General features: G+C 48.2%; 1 protein-coding gene and 1 long non-coding RNA gene across 7 annotated transcripts in view; one reads left to right on the forward strand and one right to left on the reverse strand.

Annotated features, from left to right (window-relative positions):
- LOC139361507 (uncharacterized) overlaps window positions 1–18,344 on the reverse strand; it is a 161,329-nt gene that overhangs the window by 35,502 nt on the left and 107,483 nt on the right. The gene's annotated exons all lie outside the window — the stretch shown is intronic.
- The window catches only part of LOC139361506 (disco-interacting protein 2 homolog C-like), a 61,332-nt gene that overhangs the window by 35,305 nt on the left and 7,683 nt on the right, over window positions 1–18,344 (forward strand). For 2 of the 6 annotated variants that reach the window (XM_071090088.1, XM_071090089.1), the window contains exon 4: window positions 15,972–16,154. In XM_071090088.1, coding sequence (XP_070946189.1) covers window positions 15,972–16,153 — 182 coding nt within the window. In that variant the 3' untranslated portion in view covers window position 16,154. Of the gene's footprint in view, window positions 1–5,759; window positions 8,642–14,497; window positions 14,670–15,971; window positions 16,155–18,344 lie in introns of those variants that run through there. The other 4 variants (XM_071090091.1, XM_071090087.1, XM_071090097.1 and 1 more) reach the window with 4 other exon arrangements.

An 18,344-nucleotide genomic window follows, 5' to 3' on the forward strand; every position in this document is an offset into this window, starting at 1 on the left:
CGGCTTGGAGCACACCATGGTGGGCGGGAAGCTCCACCCGGAGAAACAGCCATGCTTCTCCCCAGAGCCAACGGAGGGCACCCCCGACCCTGCATTCAGCAGATTACTTACATTCTGGAAAACATCTGGGTTAATGGGGAACAGTAAAATGAAAAGGTCACACTAGAAAGGTTAGAAGGCTGTGTGAAGTCTCAGGAGGTCCAAAGGTTTCTGAACCAAGACTGCTGCGGTCAACGAGCTTACAGGAAAAGTTTCCACACGGGCCTTCAACAAGCAACACTCAGCAGGGAGGAGCCACGTTCTGGGCAGAACCTCAGAACCAGAACATCGGACACCACAAAGTCACATCAGAGCCAACAGCAACTGAAATACAGCGCTCTCCTAAGATGTGTGCGTCACCTGCAGAAAGTCACCACACATTAAGATGGGGGAAGAAAAGGATAAGGTTAGAAACAAATTTGAAGTAATTTCTGCATACGTAAAATTTCTACTTCCACTGGTTTTCTTTCTGGGAGTAACAACTTTTACATGAGATGCACATCCCCGTTGGAAGGAGTTTGGGTTTTCTGTGGGCAGAGTCAAGGGCTCTCCAAGAAATGTGAACTTTTTCTCACTCACTGAGCCGCGTGCCCTGAGGCCGTCCTGGCCTGCCTGAGCACCTCCCTGGTTCTGCCTCCAGCCAGCTCCTTCCAGCACTCACCCCGCTGCTCCCAGAGCCTGCACTGGCCCAGGATCTCCTCTTCTGCTGCTGTCAATCTTCCACTTTAGGGCAAATAAGTTGGAAACTAGAAAGTTATAAAACCCCTTGACTTTTTAAAAATTTGTCTTCTCAGAAAACAATACTAATTCTACTTCCATGGTTTAATATGTTGCCCCCATCTGCATGTTCATGGATATGTGTTTTTATATATTTTTTTTAAATCAGTACTTCTAAAAGTATGCACTGTTGCTACATTCAGTTCAATTACATTTGATGTAAGAAGTTTTAATTTCAGTGAATTCAGGCACTCAAAATTTAAGCCCTCTGACATCTATTAATCAAATGGGAAAATGACAGGTAGATATTACAAAAATCAAGAGAAGTGTTTAATGTAAATCCTGCACTTTCAAATACTTCCACAAATGTAATGTATACATTAGTACATCACCTTGAGCATTTTCACAACTCTTTGCACTCAAATTCCATTCTTAACTTTTATAGATAAATCGACATCCATATGTGATTTTAAGCAGCTCAAACATCAGCTCTTAAAAACAACCAGAAATGCTGCGGGCAAATCCCACCGAGCAGCAAATAACGGAACTGCACCCAACAACCCAGGTACCTCCCCTGAGGCATCTGGAACTTGAGCATTACAAGCAGCCTTTGGTTTCTGAGGCACCCGAGAGTGGGGACTCCCAACTCCCCAAGTCTAAGAAGGCCTCAGCGATAAGGAAAACTGGTCAAAAAGTCATCCCTGCCGGCTCCCTGCCACGGGCTCCTCCCTGCCCGCCCTCAGCCACGTGCTTACAAGGTCTCACTTCCTCTCTGTCCCGCAAAGCCTGACTCCTGATTCCAGTCCTGCCGCTTACTGGGATGTGGCCATGGACGTCAACTGCACCTGTAAGGGGAGAAGCCTGTCAGGATACAGGATCCTGGCCATCCTGGCAGCGCTCAAGCTGATACTGTAACTTTGTAGTGAGTTACTTAATGCAAAGGTTTAACTTTGAAAAATTTAGATATGTGTATTCTAAAAGGGAAATTCTGAACGTAGAACACAGGCCACACCCTCACACTGATGTTGTCTGGCCAGCACTCTTTTGTTTGCCTTTTCAATAGACGTTTTTAAAAGCAGTTTTCCGTTCATAGCAAAATCAAGAGGAAAGTACAGAGAGTCCTCACATATCCTTTCCCAGCACAGGCACAGCCTCCATCATTCTCCTGCCCTCACCAGACCAGCATGTCTGTACGACCGACAGACCCGCATCAACACGGCACCACCACCCACAGTTCACAGCTCACACGAGGACTCGGCCTGCTGCTGCTCACTCTGTGGGTTTCACAGACGTGGAACGGCATGGATCCCCCATGAAAGCCCCACCTGGAGTTGCTGCCCCACCCTACACACCCCCTATGCTCCTCCCATTCATCTCTCCCCTCCCCAACCCCTGACAGCCGCTGATTGTTTGACTGTCTCCACAGCTTTGCCTTTTCCAGACTGTGCTGTAGTTGGACTCAGACAGCAGGCAGCCTTTCCAGATTGGAGTCTCACTTAGCAACATGCGTTTAAGATCCTTCTGTGTCTTTTCATGGCTTAGGGGTCCAGTTCTTTTTAGTGCTGAATAATATCCCAGTATCTGACATACCACAGTTTATCCATTCACCTACTGAAGGGCATCTTGGTTGCTTTCTAGTTTTGGCAATTATAAAGCTGCTGTCAACGTCTGTGTGCACATTTCCGCATGGAAGTAAACTTTCAGCTCCTCCGAGTAAACGTCCAGGACTGTGATTGCTCCTGTGGTCGGAGAGCTAAGTTCCACGGAAAACCGCCACGCTGCCTCCCACAGGAGCTGCCCCACTTCCCCCAGCGATGAGTGAGGGTCCTGATGCCCACACACCCACCAGCACGTGGTGGTGTCGGAGTTCAGGTTTTGGCCAGGCCGATGGGTGCACAGTGACGCCTCGCCCTATGACATAAGACGCGGGTCATGTTTCCACGTGTAGATTTGCCATCTGTGTATCTTCTTTGTTGGGATATCTGTCCAGGTCTTTCGTCCATTTTTAATCAGGTTGTTCATTTTCTTGTTGAGTTTTGAGAGTTCCTTGCACGGTTTGGATAACAGCCTTTATCAGATAAGTCTTTTACAGATGCGTTCTCCCCGTCTGTGGCCTCCCCTCTCATGTCCCTGAGACACTGTTTTTTATTTTAAGAAACACCTCAGACAGAAAATGGACCTTCCAGCCCACCACGTTCTCAGTTTGGCCGTGGTCACCACCCTCCCAGCCCTGGTTCCCACCTTTTCACGATCTGCTGGTCCTATGGGCATCAACCCATACCAAGTCCCTAACATATCTCCAATGATGGCAACGTCAAAGCCGGCAGTTTGCAGGTAGGAAGGAGCCGATGGAGGCCGGAGCAGAATGTGAAGGCCAGCGGATTCATCCCTCGGGGACCGGCAGGCCTCTCAGATATCCCCCGGGTCACCTCCCAAATGAAGTACCTGCTTTGGCCGTGGGCAGGAAGCAGGACCTGGCCCAGATCTCAGCATATTTGACCTGGCACGGCATTTACTGGTGAGCCTCCATAACCGGAAACTCGACTCTCTGGGGAGAATACATTTTCATTATCAAGGCTTTTAGGCTTTTAATTAAGAAACCAAAGAGCAGTGACTGGAGTGAGGATGCAGGGACTCTGGGTGACCCACACGCTCGTTTCCACCTGGCACAAAGGACCCTGGAGTGAGGGTACAGTGCCTGCTCTGAGTCACCAGCACACTCATCATTTCTACATAAAGAACCCTGTGAGTCTGTCCCAGGACTTTTTAGCCTAGATCTAAAAATTCGCAGCTCAGGAAACCTTCATCATTTTAGGAACCTGAGGGGTGGGCCAGGGGGATCTCACAGATTGTGGTGCTGTCTATGGGGTCATCAAAGTGCAGCTGGGGCTTCCCGCAAGCACTTCAGGGAGGCCGTGCACTGGCCCGAGGCTGACTCCGCCTCCTATCCTCGGTTGTCATGCCCAGCCGTGAGGGGAGCCCCCCACTTCAGGAGCGGTCCCTGGCTCCAGGCCCTAACGTCCATGTCCAGGCCCCTGGTAGGGCAGCTTCTACCCCAGGGAGGCTGGGACTGGAGACAGCCTGGAGCTCTAGGCAATCCTGGCAACCACATGCTTCCCGAAGTGGCTGCAGACAAACTCCTACTTCCAAAACCTGGCACGGGCTGTGTGAGGCCTGGAACGCGGGAGGCGCGATTACCCTCTCATGGTTATCAAGTCACGTCATAGTCTCTTAGACCTATGTGTGACTAGAAGTATACACATTATGGAAGTGTATATAAATGTGAATACAGACACGCTTATTTTCCTTTTATATACCTTACATATATGTGTACACGTGCATATGTATAAAACATGGAAGAAAAAACCATACTTAAGATTTCAAATCTCAGTCGCAAAGGTCTCAGAAGCAAATTATTATTCTTAAATTCTAAACAAAGATGTAACATTTTACATTCTTACAAAACGTTCTCTATTAGCATTTTATTTTAAAAACTAAGAATGCATTGCACTCTCTCAATTTTGATTTTTAACTCAGCTCACAAAGGCCCCTGTACAAAGGCCTCCGTACCGCAGCAAGGATGGCGGTGGTCACACCTGTGGCCATTTATCCTCTCTACATCTAGCTCCTCTCCCTGAGGCAACACACCTCCGAAGTCACAGCCTGGCCTCCCAACTCTCCCCCGTCGCGGGCTTCTTGGCATGTTGCTCTGCTGCACACACCTCAGCAAATACTGCTGATTAGCCAGAATCGCCCAGAAATCTCTTAACCTTGATTCTGGCTGCTTTTGTAATTTGTAATATCTTTACTTCTGGTGTGATTTGAGAAACAACAAATTTTAAAATTAGAGAAGATGTGGTTTTTATTCTCTCCTTTCTACTTGCAACCTTGAAAATTCAAGTAGCAGCAAGGGTTTGTTGAGAGTAACTTCCACCAAAGAGAACCTATTACAAAGGTACTACAGAGTGTCAAATAACCACATAGATGTAAAATAGAGATGCAGACACAGATATAAAATCCAATGGTTAAACCAAATTGAGAAATGCTTGCCAGTTTGATAGGACTTCTAAAACTTGACATAAATGTTGGCTGAGGGATACAAGATGTTATGAGATGAGTGAGATGCTTGGCCTAGAACCACAGGCTCTCTCCTCTTTACAGCAGAAAATCCGTAAGGAAGTCAAATCTGAAAGAACCAGGTACCGTTGAACGGCATACTCAGCCATCCTTCCCCATTCCTGGGCCAGCTGCGGTGAGTGCAGCCAGTCGTTCACCAACAACCATCATCCATCCTCCAGGCCATGGCTACACTTTACTCCCAGGCTCCCTGTCATTATGTAGATTAGGTAAATCACGGCCACTCTCACCTTAAGCCTCCCCCGCCAGCATGGCAATCACCCATTCCCAACCACGGCAAGGACAGCCGTGTCCCTGGGAACGCAGAGCAGGGGTCGGGAAGAAACCTGGATCCCTAAATACCTCATGGAGCAGTCACCAGCCTGGAACATCCTCCCTGACGGCTTTGCAAGACAGAAAAACTCCTTGGTTCCTCAAGCTACAATACTGCAGAGTCTCAGGTCACAGCATCCTTACCTACCCTCGTCAGGAACCGTTCATGCTCATCAAGACATGAGAACAAAACTGCAGTGGCACAGTCACACTCGACGCAGACCACCTGCTGCTCACATTCATCGTATTAACACCAAAAAGCCACCGTGGTGGATATCCTGGATATGGACAATCGGCGGCTTTTTGCTGGAGATGTGCTTTGTGCATTTATCGCACGACCATCTTGGTGTCAGGAGGGGCTGTGCAAATGGCAGCTGTGCACGTCACAGGGAGTCTCAACTCGCTCGACTCTCAGCCAGCTCCCACTATCAGTGCCCGCAGAGTCCTCTCCTCCGGGAGCACGTGCTTGGACGCCACAGTAGCCTGTGGATCCACACAACAGCACTGTGTGCCCCAGGAGCTTAGAAAGTACCACTGCATCAATGCCTCCACAGGTGAGGCCGGGGGCAGAAGCCAACCTCAAGCAGTTACGGTCCTCCGTGGGGCTGGCATCCAGGCAGGAAGGCGGCTCAGCGGCTCTCCTCTCACTGTGGAACTTCCTAGGTCCCCACATGAACAGAACCTAAATAACACGCAACGAACAACAGGAACGAGAACACGACCAACAGCTTCTGAGATGAGCAAGCTGGGCTGATCATGAGACACCTGACGGGGACGGTGCCAGAGCCCCTCCCAGTGACCTGTGAGGACGGCGCTGCCAGCATCTCCCTAAAACCAGCCCAAGTCAAGTTAGACTTGAGGCTTTCCAGGAGTGGGTAGATCCATTCAATCCTACAGTCTGAACCTTCCAGGCCGTGTCTCTTGGCCCTCATCTCACATATGGGAACCCGGACGCTGCACCATAAACGCAGCCCCAAGCCCTCGTTCCTTCTTCAACACCACACACCAGTACAGTGAACACTTAGGATCTGGGCATTCACATAAAATACTGCTTAACTAAAACTTCTGATTTAGAACATGTTTAATTCCTACTCACAGAGCTCAAAGTGTTCTGTCCTAGGAGGCGGTAGCTGTAACTAAGCATGAGAGAAGAAGGGATCAGAGTGGTGCCAAGTATTAAATATTCCTCTAAATCTATTCACCAGGTCGCCATGCTATTGTCACCTGCTTCATTTTCTGTCCTTAAAAGACAAAATAGTTACTTTTCAAAATAGACAACCTGTTTTACTGATGCTTAGCTATAAAGTAGCGAGCTACGTATCCAAAAGGGAGATATGGGAAAACAGAAAATGTCCACAAGCGATCGGGGTGGGGGGGCAGTTGCAGCAGCACCTGGCTCTGTTGCGTTGTGAGCCAGCCACGTGGGCTGGACAGCTCACTTAGCCACTGAAATTACATCATCTAAGATTTTGTTGCAGTTACTTTGATAAATTCTCCCTCTTGCTATGAAGAGTAAGGTTTGTTTTTTTTGTTTTTGTTTTTGTTTTTTTTTTTTGACTTGGAGTCTCGCTGTGTCACCCAGTCCAGAGTGCAGTATTACAATCATGGCTCATCGCGGCCTTGACCTTCTGCCTCAAGCAATCCTCCCGCCTCAACCTTCCAAGTAGTCGGGACCCAAAGGCGAGTTTGATTTCTTTGCTAACGAATTCCTAATTCACCTCGCAGTGGGCCTGTCAAGGCCATATGCCCGGACATCCACCTTGCCGACCGTCCATGTGGTCTCTAAAGTGGATGCACTCCGGTTGCCTGGGCTCTGCACGCGATACTGAGTCTCCAAGTCTGCCGCTGTATAAGGGACTGACAGCCCCAAGCGTCTCGACGCGCCACCTTGAGCCGGGCTTTATTCCACAGGGCGACTCTGCTTCCCGTGATGAGATGCAGCACGTGAGCACAGATCAAAGGGTATCAGCAACTAACCCATTCCCCTGGTACTAAGCAGAGGACCAAGAGTTTAGTTCCTTACTTATTTCCTACGGGCTTGATTCAAAACAGCTTTCTGGAATCCTGGGGACAAACATCTCTACCTGGTGAGAATTCTGGCTTTAGTAACGGAAGAATCACCTAAAGCCCATTTTGTAACTGCTGTTCTCATCAGAATTTGAGGCCAAAGGTAAAAATAAAAGGGGGGCTAAGATCGTGACACCCCAGTTTGCACAAGGCCAACCAGCCTGCTTGAGGGGGTAAAAGGAATAGGATTTTTAAACTGCTGAGTTTTAAAAACGTGGCTGTAGGCTGGGCGCACTGGCTCACGTCTATAAGCCCAGCACTTTGGGAGGCCGAGGTGGGAGGATTGCTTGAGGCCAGGAGTTCAAGACTGGCTTGAGTAACACAGCAATACCCTATCTCTTTAAAAAGAAAAAAAATGGTTATTAAAATAGCAATAAAAAGGTTAATACAATAAATTACTATGTCAACATGGCACCCCCTGCTGCCAGACGAGGTGCAATCTCTGTGGCTGTGAGGTCCGGAGAGAAATGTAACCGGCATCATAGGGAAGGTGGACCCCAAAGCCCCACAACATTACTCCTGCACAGTGTGTTAACCAGCATGAAGTCTCCTCCACAATCAGAAGCCTGGTTTAGAGGAACGCTGCCCACTGGACCTGGGTGGACTCCAGATGCCGGCCGACCAGACAGCCCCACCCTGGGACCCTGCCGGCAGCCCCGACTGGACAGAATGGCCTCATGAGTGTCCTTTCCCGCCACAGGCTGCAGACCCCGAGCCAGTCCTGGCTGTGACTGAGGCTGCGCATAAACGTCTGCGCCCAACAGCTCACCTTTGTACATGACACGCCCAGTCCACCTCATTTCAAATGTTACACTTGCCCCAAGGCGAACACGGATGTTACAGGTTAACTCACTGCATGTGTGCTAGACTTTCCCTGTAAGTGTTCAGACATTGCACGAACCGGATGAACAAACCCCACTTTCCCTGTAAACGTTCAGACATTCCTTGAGCACGATGAACACACACAGCCAACAAACCCCGGAACGTGTAATGCCGCGGCCTCCTCTCCTCCTGTGGGGGCATGTGCTTACAGCTCCCCCAAGACCACATTTCCCAAAGCACAGAGTGTTACTCTGAAAATAAAACCTCCTTTTTCCTTCCTCTGTACATCTCGTGGTCGTGTTAACAACTAGTGCTACAAATGCAGAGAAACGGGGTATCATCCGTGCTGCTCACCGAATTCCTAGCACCAAAGCTTCAAGGCCCCCCAGTCTGAAGGAAGCTTCTATCGCCCTAAAGCCAACTCTGGAGACGAAGGCCGAGCTGGGGAAAGGCTGTGTCTCTGCAAATCCACGCCACGGGGCCCTCTGCAGTTGTGTGTAAGGAACTCTTGGCCTGTCCTGGGGTTTGGGGAAATCAGGATGCAAGCAGATACTGTATGCTCTGCCACGGGACCGTGAAGTCTGCGGAACCTCAGAGGAACACGGAGACAAATGGCTGCACGACTCCCACAGGCCAAGCCTCGATGGGCGCCCGTGTCAAGAACACAGACACGCCGGGAGGGGCAGCCGATGCAGGCAACGCCTGCAACCCCAGCAAGCAACAGCGTCTCAGTGTGGGGGTCTCTGGCCAGGCTCCACCACAACTGCCATATTCTGTGGCAAAATTTTAAAAATAGGTTTTAACTAGTTATAACTCTAACTTGTTTTACACATAAACAGAACACAGGGTACCTACCAACAGGCTCCAAAATACTTTGCCTAGAACCAAGTCTAGAATGCAGATGGCTGTTGCTCTGAGTGTGAGGAGTCCCCTGTAGTGCCATAAATCCTAGATCTAGGTGACTAAGTGCTCTTCCTAAACCAGACGGCACCATGAGGCTCTGAGGGCACCCTCTGTCCCCAGGCCAGTCCATCAGCCCCAGCAGAAGCTTCTAGAGTAAGAGCCTGTGGATTTGTATTGGACGGATGTAAACCAGGCAAAGTCACAGGGGCTCGTCCTGGAAGCCCATCCATTTACCCACTCATGCCGTGGAGAGCCCTGCCCCCAACTCCACACCCGCAATCACGCTCAACCACAAGAACTGGCTTCTAGGCCCTCAAGCTACTCCCTCTCGACCCTGGACAGACGCTTCTCAAACCATGAGGCCCAGAGTAGTCTTAACAGGTGGTCCCAGCAGAACTGGCCACTGCATGAATTGATACTTTGTGTGTGGGGAGCCTTAGCTTCCCGAGTAGCTGGGACCACAGGTGCACATCACCTCTCCTATTTAATTTTTTGTAGAGTCAGGGTCTTGCTATGTTGCCCAGGCTGGTCTTGAATTCCTGGGCTCAAAAGTGAACTGCCCAACTCAGCCTCCCAAGGTGCTGGGATGACAGGTGTGAGCCACTATGCCCAGCCTAGAATTGGTTTTTCTTAAACCTGAGTTTGACACATGAACCCCACTTACATAGATATCAGCACACTCTCCCAGCTCGAGAGTTTTCCTGAATCTCGATTCTGTCCGTTCAAGATCAATATCTAAGAAAGGGTCAGAACTGACCCTCCCTCAGTGAAGCCTAAGGGCAAATGCAGCAGCATCTCAGTGTATGAGGAGACAAAGTAAGAAGGGTGGAAAACACACACTGAAATTCTAGTGCTAGAATCATAATCACCAACACTTTAAGAGGGAATCTGCTTTCCAAAATATGTAGCTGCTGGATTAACTTCAAAGTCACCAGATTCCACAGGCAGTAGCTCACAGGGGCACAGCTTTCTAAGGCCGCACAGCCCGGGACAGCGTAACAGCCTCAGGGCAAAGCAAACTAAACAAAGGCTTGGTTCTCTCAAGGACGAAGGTGCTCAAGTGTTTCCAAATATTCTTCTTCTTCTAAGTAAGTTAGATGCCTCTTACAACACTGTTTAGAGTGCCAGTGTATTCAGAAACATGAAGTTGAAACTACATCTCAGGACCCCAAAATCACTACGCTAAAGGGACGTCAAGGTGAGGAAGAGCTTAGACCAAACCTGCCTCCCATGCTCTTCCTAACAGAGACAGCTACTGGGGGTGGGGGGAAAAGCCACGTACCTCCCTCACAACCGATCCACAAGGAAATTCCTCATGGACAGAGGACAGAACTCAAAGTCACCATCTGCACACGGAGATAAATGCGGATCTGACTGCTTCCTCTGGAAAGATGCACCAGAAATGCATTTGTCTGATCTACCTGTGACCTGGAAATCCCTCCCCGCTTCGAGCCATCCATCCTTCCTAGACTGAACCAACGTACGTCTCACATGTATTGATTCCTCACGTCTCCCTAAAATGTGTAAGACCAAGTTGTGCCCCAAACACCTTGGACACATGTCCAGGACCTCCTGAGGCTGCCGCAGTGTGTCCTCAACCCCTCCCTAAGGCTGTGTCTATAACCTTGGGAAAATGAACTCTCTATGGATCGAGGACTGTCGCAGAGATCCTTCTGGTTTACAGGAAGCATTCTCTCCTGCGAGTATATCAATGAAATCATGTGGAATTACAAAATGCCACTTTAGTAAAAGCCAAAGGAATTAGGGTTCTATGTGCTTCAAAAAAAAAAAAAAAAAAGTAACGTTCTATTTGTCAATGGACCATAAAGCCCACACCCCCTTTTGCAGTGAAGATGTCAAACGGGACGAGAGGCCCCTCCTGAGGATGCTACCCTCTGACCCCACTTCCCAGAGTCCAGTTTCCTGCTGCTCAGGGAACAGCAACCCCAGCTTCACGGGGCTCAGGCCTCCAAACCCAACTCCCACCCATGCTGGAGAATCACCCCAGGGACTAGCTAAGTGGCAGGTGCAACTCTCACCTCACCCCCTTAAAGGGGAAAAGGCACCTTCCCGCTCCTCTTCCTGCTGGTGGGAACAGGGGCAGGAGCTGGAGGGTCAGGAGTCGGGCGGCAGAACGGAAGCAGCCTGGGTCCCTGCTAGTCAGAGTTGGCAAATGCCAACCATCCCCGACATTCACTTTGCAAATAAATCCTTCTCTTTTGTCAGGTCCCTGGTTATAAGTTTGCACCCATAACTTAAAAAGAAAAAAAAAAAACTCAGATAAAAAATCGGTGTTTGGCTGACAATATTTCAATTATCTTGGGGCCTTGGGTCAAATGATGGCAAAACAGGAAACTGAACGCTGTTATTCAGGAAACTACCTTCCAGCGCCGTCTACCCTCCCAGGCTGTCACCTTATGGTTGTTTGTCTGCTAGATGATTAACAAAACTCTTCTGAAAACCTAGGTGTACAGAACAGACAAGAAGTCAGCTCGGGTTGAGGGGAAGCAGGATAAGACCCCCTTCCCCGCAGGATGGTGGAAGAGGAGGAACCTTCAGCACCTGGGTTTTCAGGATGCTGGATCTCTGAGAGCATCTCTCACAGCTCAAGTACAGCCAGACCCTCCTCTGACACAGCCTGTTCAGGCGAAGGTGGGCACCTGCCCTAGAGACCCACAGCCCTGTGCGGGGCTCAGCTGGAGCTGAACTTGCCTCCCTTGGTAAGCGTCAGGGCCAGGGGTGGGGAGAGGAGAGAAGCAGCAGGCCTGAGGGCCACTGTGGAAACTCCATGCCACGCTAACTCTCGTCTGATGTGCTCCGGCCAAAGCCACGCTTCTCGGAGGGAGTTTCCCTTCACACATGCGGAAATCATCAACATCTAGTCTCCCCACAGAACAAATCCTTCCCTAGGAGGCAGACGCTTGGCTGTAACACGGGGTAATGAGGGGCGCGCCTTCGTGCCCACTCTGTAGTGTTTCCTGTTACCTATTTTACCTTAAGCTACAAATGATTCCCGTTTACACGGGACACAGTGACACAGACAGCAAAACACATGAGATTCAGTGTGATCCCACACCCGTCACTGCTGACCTCAAGTGCTTTGTTCGTTTTGCTTCTAGAGTTTGTATTCTCTCCCCGGGTTCCAGGCCTGTGGATTCAACCAACCATAGATCAACATATTTTTTAATGTGTTTGTACTAAGCATTCAGACTTTATTATTCATTAAACAACTACTCGCATGGTATGTCCATGGTATAGCTGTTACGAGCAACCCTGACATGACTGTCTGCAGGAGGATGTGCATATGTCATATGCAAACACGATGCCATTTTATTGCAGGGACCTCAACGCCCAAAGACCTTGGATTCCATAGGCAGTCCTGCAGCCCACCCCCATGGGCACTGTGGAATGGCTATAATAGAAAATATGGAGGTTTTAAACAGTTATGTACTAAATCTAATCTTTTGTTAAGAAATTAATGTGTATCACTTGTATTATTTGGAAGTCCTTCCTGGCCCAGAGACTTGACATGTTCTTATCTTTTTGTCCACGGATCTAGCCATTCCAGTAAGCTTGTTGAACACAAATCAATTTTACAATTAAATTCTTACAAGAATCACACTCAATCTGTAAGCTGCTTTGGTTTTTAAAGTGAAATAACCAATAGTTTTGCCAACCTGCTATATCATAGAATAACAGGATAAAGCAGCCCCATGGCATGCAAAAACATGGGGTTTCAAAGCTAACCAGTATAAAACACGTTACAAACCCCTAAATATGAAAACGTTTTACACCAAAACAGATATTCCAGAAAAAAACAGGATGTTCAAAAAAGCCCTTTGCAGAAAAGCACTTTCCCCTTCATTTTTCACACGGTTTCCTGAAGCTTGTGTTTGGTGATGACCATGAACCAGAAGTAGCGTCCGCTGCAACTACTGTTACAGCAACACAGAATATTAAGGGAAAAAAAAAAAAAAAAAGGCCGAGCGCGGTGGCTCAAGCCTGTAATCCCAGCACTTTGGGGGGCCAAGACGGGCGGATCACGAGGTCAGGAGATCGAGACCATCCTGGCTAACACGGTGAAACCCCATCTCTACTAAAAAAAAAAAAAAAAACCTAACCGGGCGAGGTGGCGGGCGCCTGTAGTCCCAGCTACTCGGGAGACTGAGGCAGGAGAATGGCGTAAACCCAGGAGGCGGAGCTTGCAGTGAGCTGAGATCCGGCCACTGCACCCCAGCCTGGGCGACAGAGCGAGACTCCCTCTCAAAAAAAAAAAAAAAAAAAAGGACACAGCATATTTCCTACTGATGAGAACAGGTAGAGTGTTATAAAATGAGTGTGTCCTAAAGTCAACAATGTTCAAATTCTAGGTCTCCCACAGACACTAGATGGTAACCGCCAAAGCTTATGTACCTGGCAACGTTCAAGGAGACCAAGTTCAGAGCTGTCACAATGCAGCACCATCCTCACGCGATTATCTCAGGCAGGTTTGAGGGCAAGTGTCCCCGTCACAGTGGGAAAGCTGCCCAGCCCAGCACTTCCTGAGATCACAGACCTTCGCCTTCCCACGTCTTCAATAGTTCCTTTACACCGGGAACCACACAACAAAACCTAAAACACTTCCTCAAATCTCAAGACAGTCTTTAGAGCTCTTTTCCTTGCCCCTTCTCTTATTGAAAAAGCTTATTTTGTAAGCAACCTGTAGTGCTTACCAGAGCTGGGGCGGGAGGAGAGCTAGTGTTTGGTAGACCGAGTTTCAAGCGTGGGGAGACCAGAAAGTTCTGGAGATGGATGGCGGTGATCGCAGCACGACAGTGTGAACACACTTAATGCCACAAAACCATACAGTTAAAAATAGAGTGCTGTGTAACTTTACCACAATCAAAAAACTGAGAAAAGTCATCTATAATTACTGTCTCCAATATCTTCCATCCTGTAAGTTACATTTGCTTTCGGAAATCCTCAGAGCAATCATGAAAAACTAATACCCTGTCGTCTCTGAAACGCAAAGTCGTTCAAGGGCTTTGGTTATAGGAAAGTAGCTGGAAAGCAAAGCGTCCGTTAGGCACAGCAGCCGTGATAGGACAAACACACGGTAGGAAGGTGGTGGTCATGCTACACACAGATGGGAAGGGTGTGGGGAGCCACAACACCCGATGCTTGGGAGGCACCTGGGCAGGAGCTGAGAATGTACCAAACACGTTCGATCATGCAACATTCACGGACCCCGAGTCCAGCCACCACCGCTGACATCCACTGTGGCTGGGGTGTCCTCCCAGCCTGTGATGGCTCGCTCCTTCGGTTAACTGCCTTGAATCTACTGGTTCCTCTCCTCATGGGCCTCTTTCCTGTCGTCTTCCTGTCATTTTTCTGTCAGCAAACACATTTCCTGTCATTTTCCTGAACTGACATGACATTTCCTGTCATTTTCCTGAACTGACATGACATTTCCTGTCATTTTCCTGAACTGACATGACATTTCCTGTCATTTTCCTGTCAGCAAGCACATGCGTCCAGCCTGACCTTGCTGATGTGCTCCAGCGGCCCTGGACTCGAGCCGCACTGTTCCATCAGTGTGGCATTCGCGAGTTACCTCCTGGGAAATGCCAGGTGATGGTAACATCAACCAGGAGGCACAGCTGAGAAGCAGAACGCATGGTGCGGTGCCCAGAACGTCACGTCCTTGAACAGACGCTCCGTATCTTCTCCTCTCCTGCCAGAGCTTCACTGTAGGAAGGCGGCCATTCTTCCAGTGCTGCTACTTCCAACACCGGGGAAAGCAAGCTTCAGAAATGAACGGTGTCAAAGAGGGAGGACCCACCAGCAGGGCTACCGGCAGCCAGACAACCGCAGCCCCAGCATTCCCCAGCCACCATGACTGACAGCCCAGGCTCCAGAAATGCACGGCTTCAACCTTAGGAGTAAAAACCCTCCCAATCCAACTATTATTTTCAACAATGGGATTGAGGAATGAGGTGTTCTAACCCTGCCTCTCTCGACAGCACAGATCATCAGATCCCAGTTCTTATAGGATTGGGGAGTGGGGTGGGGTGGGGTGGTTCCTAACCCTGCCCGCCTTCATAGAAAAGAACTTGGATATGATGACCTGTGCTAGATTAGCACTTTGCTTCTGCCATATGCAGTCATCCTCAGCACCAGGAAAAGTCAGAATCGTTGAGTGATGACACCAATACCAACACACGCCGTTCTGCGGCTCTGGTAACTGGCTGCACAGATACAACCCGATAGTGGTGAGGTCTAAAGACATCACCAGTCTTCCCAAGGATTGTGTTCCTGAATATTTTGCGTTTGGAATAACGGTCTTCTTTGCCAGGGCTGAGCCATGCTTCCCTCTCGCCTGTCCTCTGCCTTCACCAGCTTCGTGTGCGCTTCTGGACAAGTGTTTGTGCAGGCGCTATCACTTATTTCCACAGTGAGAATATACACAGACACCACACAGAAATGGGCAACCCCGTTAGGAGCTGTGCAGGGAGATCTAACTCATCCCATGTGCCAAATTCCTGTTGCCATGGAAATTAAACTAACTAAACTAACGTTGCTATGATCTCATCTCTTACTGTACCACTAAAGATCATCCGGGTAAGAGGAATGTGCCTCTGCATAGCATTCAGCTCACATTTACATGTCGGTTTTTCCTGAATATGGTTATGTGAGATAGAAATCAGTAAGATGGGGTGTAACATACAGTATAGGATCGTTGTGTCTCCTAGCCTCAAACACTTCAAGATCCTCAGAAAATGAAGTTTAACGCTGGGGACGTGAGTTACATAGTAACTTGTTTTGGATACTATCATATCAACACCAAATAACTTCTTGAATTCCTTTTTAAATTGAAAAGCAATTTACAAAGCACAAAAGCCCCAATATTAAAGAATACAATTCAGTCTTTTTAGCATATTCTAAAAGCTGCACATCAACCACTAGTATGTAATTCCGGGACTTTTTCACCACAGGCCAAAGAAACCTTGAACCCATTAAGAGTCAGCACCTGGCTCCTTCCTTCTACCAGCCCCTGGCAATCACCAGCCAACTTCCTTTTCTCTGGATTTGCACATTCTGGACACCTGTTGTGAGGAGAATCGTACAGTGCATGACCTTTGGTGTGACCTTCGGTGCTGACATCTTTCACGTCTAAGGTGAGTGGAATCTCAGTGAGTGACCGGTTGACAGACACCTGGACTGTTTCTACTACTATGAATAATGCTGCTGTGAAGATTCAGGCATGACATACTTTTTGGAAAAATGTTTTCAGTTTTCTTGAGCATATGGCTAGGAGTGAAATTGCTGGGTCGTACGGTGATTTCATGCTTTTCTGAGGAACTGTCGGACTTTTCCAAATCAACTGCACCATTTTACTTCCCCTCCCACTAGCAATATATCAAGATTTCAGTTTTCCCCAATTCACCAACATGTCACTGTCCAATACTGGGGTTTTACCCACCCATCACGGTGGTTGTGAAGTGTTATTTCACGGTGGTTTTGATTTCCATTTCTAAGATGACGAATTCTGCTAAACATCTCATGTGCTTTTTAAGGCATTTATATGTCTTTCTTTGGAGAGTGTCTATTCAAATCCTTTGTCCATTTTTAAATTGGATTTTTATTAAGAGCTTTAAAATATATTCTTGATATCAGGTCCTTATCGTGATAATGTATCCTGTTCTGTGGGTTGTCATTTTACTTTAATAGTATCCTCTGAATTGAACATTTTTAATTTTGATACCGTCTTTTTCCCTTCAGTTGCTTGTTATAGCTTTAGACGTCTCAGCCAAGGAAACATTGCCTAATCCAACCTAACAGTTTCTCCAGGATTCTCCCCTAAAGGTGTTATGAGCTGAACTGTCCCCCTCCCCCAAGATTCCATGTTAAAGTCACAACCCCGGAAACCCAAAATGTCACTGTATTTACATACAGGGCCTTTAACTTGGCAATTTAGGTCCCATAAGATCTTAAAAGTAGGGCCTGATCCAGTATGACTGGTGTTCTTTTAAGAGAATTTAGACACAGTCCTCAGTGCTGCATACACGTAAGAGAAACCTGTGAGGACACAGAGAAGAAGCTGTCTACACAGCATGGGGTGAGGCCCCAGAGAATCCAACCCTGCCCGCACCTTGATCCCAGGCTTCCAGTCTCCAGAAAAAAGGAAATAAGATGCTATTGTCTAAGTCGCACGGTCTGTGGTGTCCGTTATGGTACCCAGCAGACTGACAGAATGGGTCTCAGTCAGCTCCTTACATTGGAACCATGTTGAGCTTTGCGTGTAGGGTGAGGAAGGGTCCAGTCCATCCTTTTCTATGTGGATACCCCAGTTGTCCCAGCACCATTGAGTTGTGAAAGGAAAAAAGTAAAGCAACCCTTGCTGTCCTCTCTCCATCAACAGATTAGAAGATACACTGAAGAATCATGGACAATTTTGTCGGTTTAAGCCAGTGGTTTTCAAACTTTTGGGTCTCAGGAACCCTTTGCACTTTATTAAAGAGCACAAAAAAGCTTTCTCATCAGGCCGGGAGTGGTGGCTGCTCATGCCTGTAATCCCAGCACTTTGGGAGGCAGAGACAGGTGGATCACTTGAGGTCAGGAGTTCGAGACCGGCCTGGCCAACATGGTGAAACACCGTCTCTACTAAAATACAAAAATTAGCCTGGCATGGTGCTGAACACCTGTAGTACCAGCTACTAGGGAGGCTGAGGCAGGAGAATCGCTTGAACTCAGGAGGCAGAGGTTGAAGTGAGCTGAGGTCACACCACCGCACTCCGGCCTGCGTGGCAGAGCAAGACTCCGTCTCAAAAAAAAAAAAAAAAAAAAAAAAAAAAAAAAAAAAAAAAGAACATAATTTAGTTTCTTTTACAAGGATAAAGTCATTACATCTTAACACAGTCTTAAAGAAGAAACCATTTTCCAAAATAAGCAGCAGCGTGGCAACAGTTTGTGCTACTGTGAAAACACCTAACATCTCTGCACCTCAGACAGCAGGATTCTCATGCCTGCATCTGCGTTCAGTGGGCTGCAGAGCCATGGCTGAAGTTTATGAAGAAAGTCCGACCCCCTACTGATATACAATTAGGAAGCAGTATTTTCATTGTGTTTTCAGATCATTTTAGGTATTCTCTGCTGCCAAATGTAACAAGTGGCACTTCCGTACAGGCTGTCTGCAACACAGAGTCTGTGCTCTGGTCGACGGGCCTTTCTGCCCCAATTCCTTCTAAGTCGACTGGTCGGTCTTGCACTTGAATGGCTTTTACCAGCACACGATTTTGTAATCACACATTGGTTAGAAAATACTGGTTCAGAGTTATGAGCGGCTTCCACATTATATGTCCCCCCAA

This window comes from Macaca nemestrina, unplaced genomic scaffold (genome assembly GCF_043159975.1).
Source record: "Macaca nemestrina isolate mMacNem1 unplaced genomic scaffold, mMacNem.hap1 Scaffold_54, whole genome shotgun sequence".
Classification (NCBI taxonomy): Eukaryota; Metazoa; Chordata; class Mammalia; order Primates; family Cercopithecidae; genus Macaca; species Macaca nemestrina.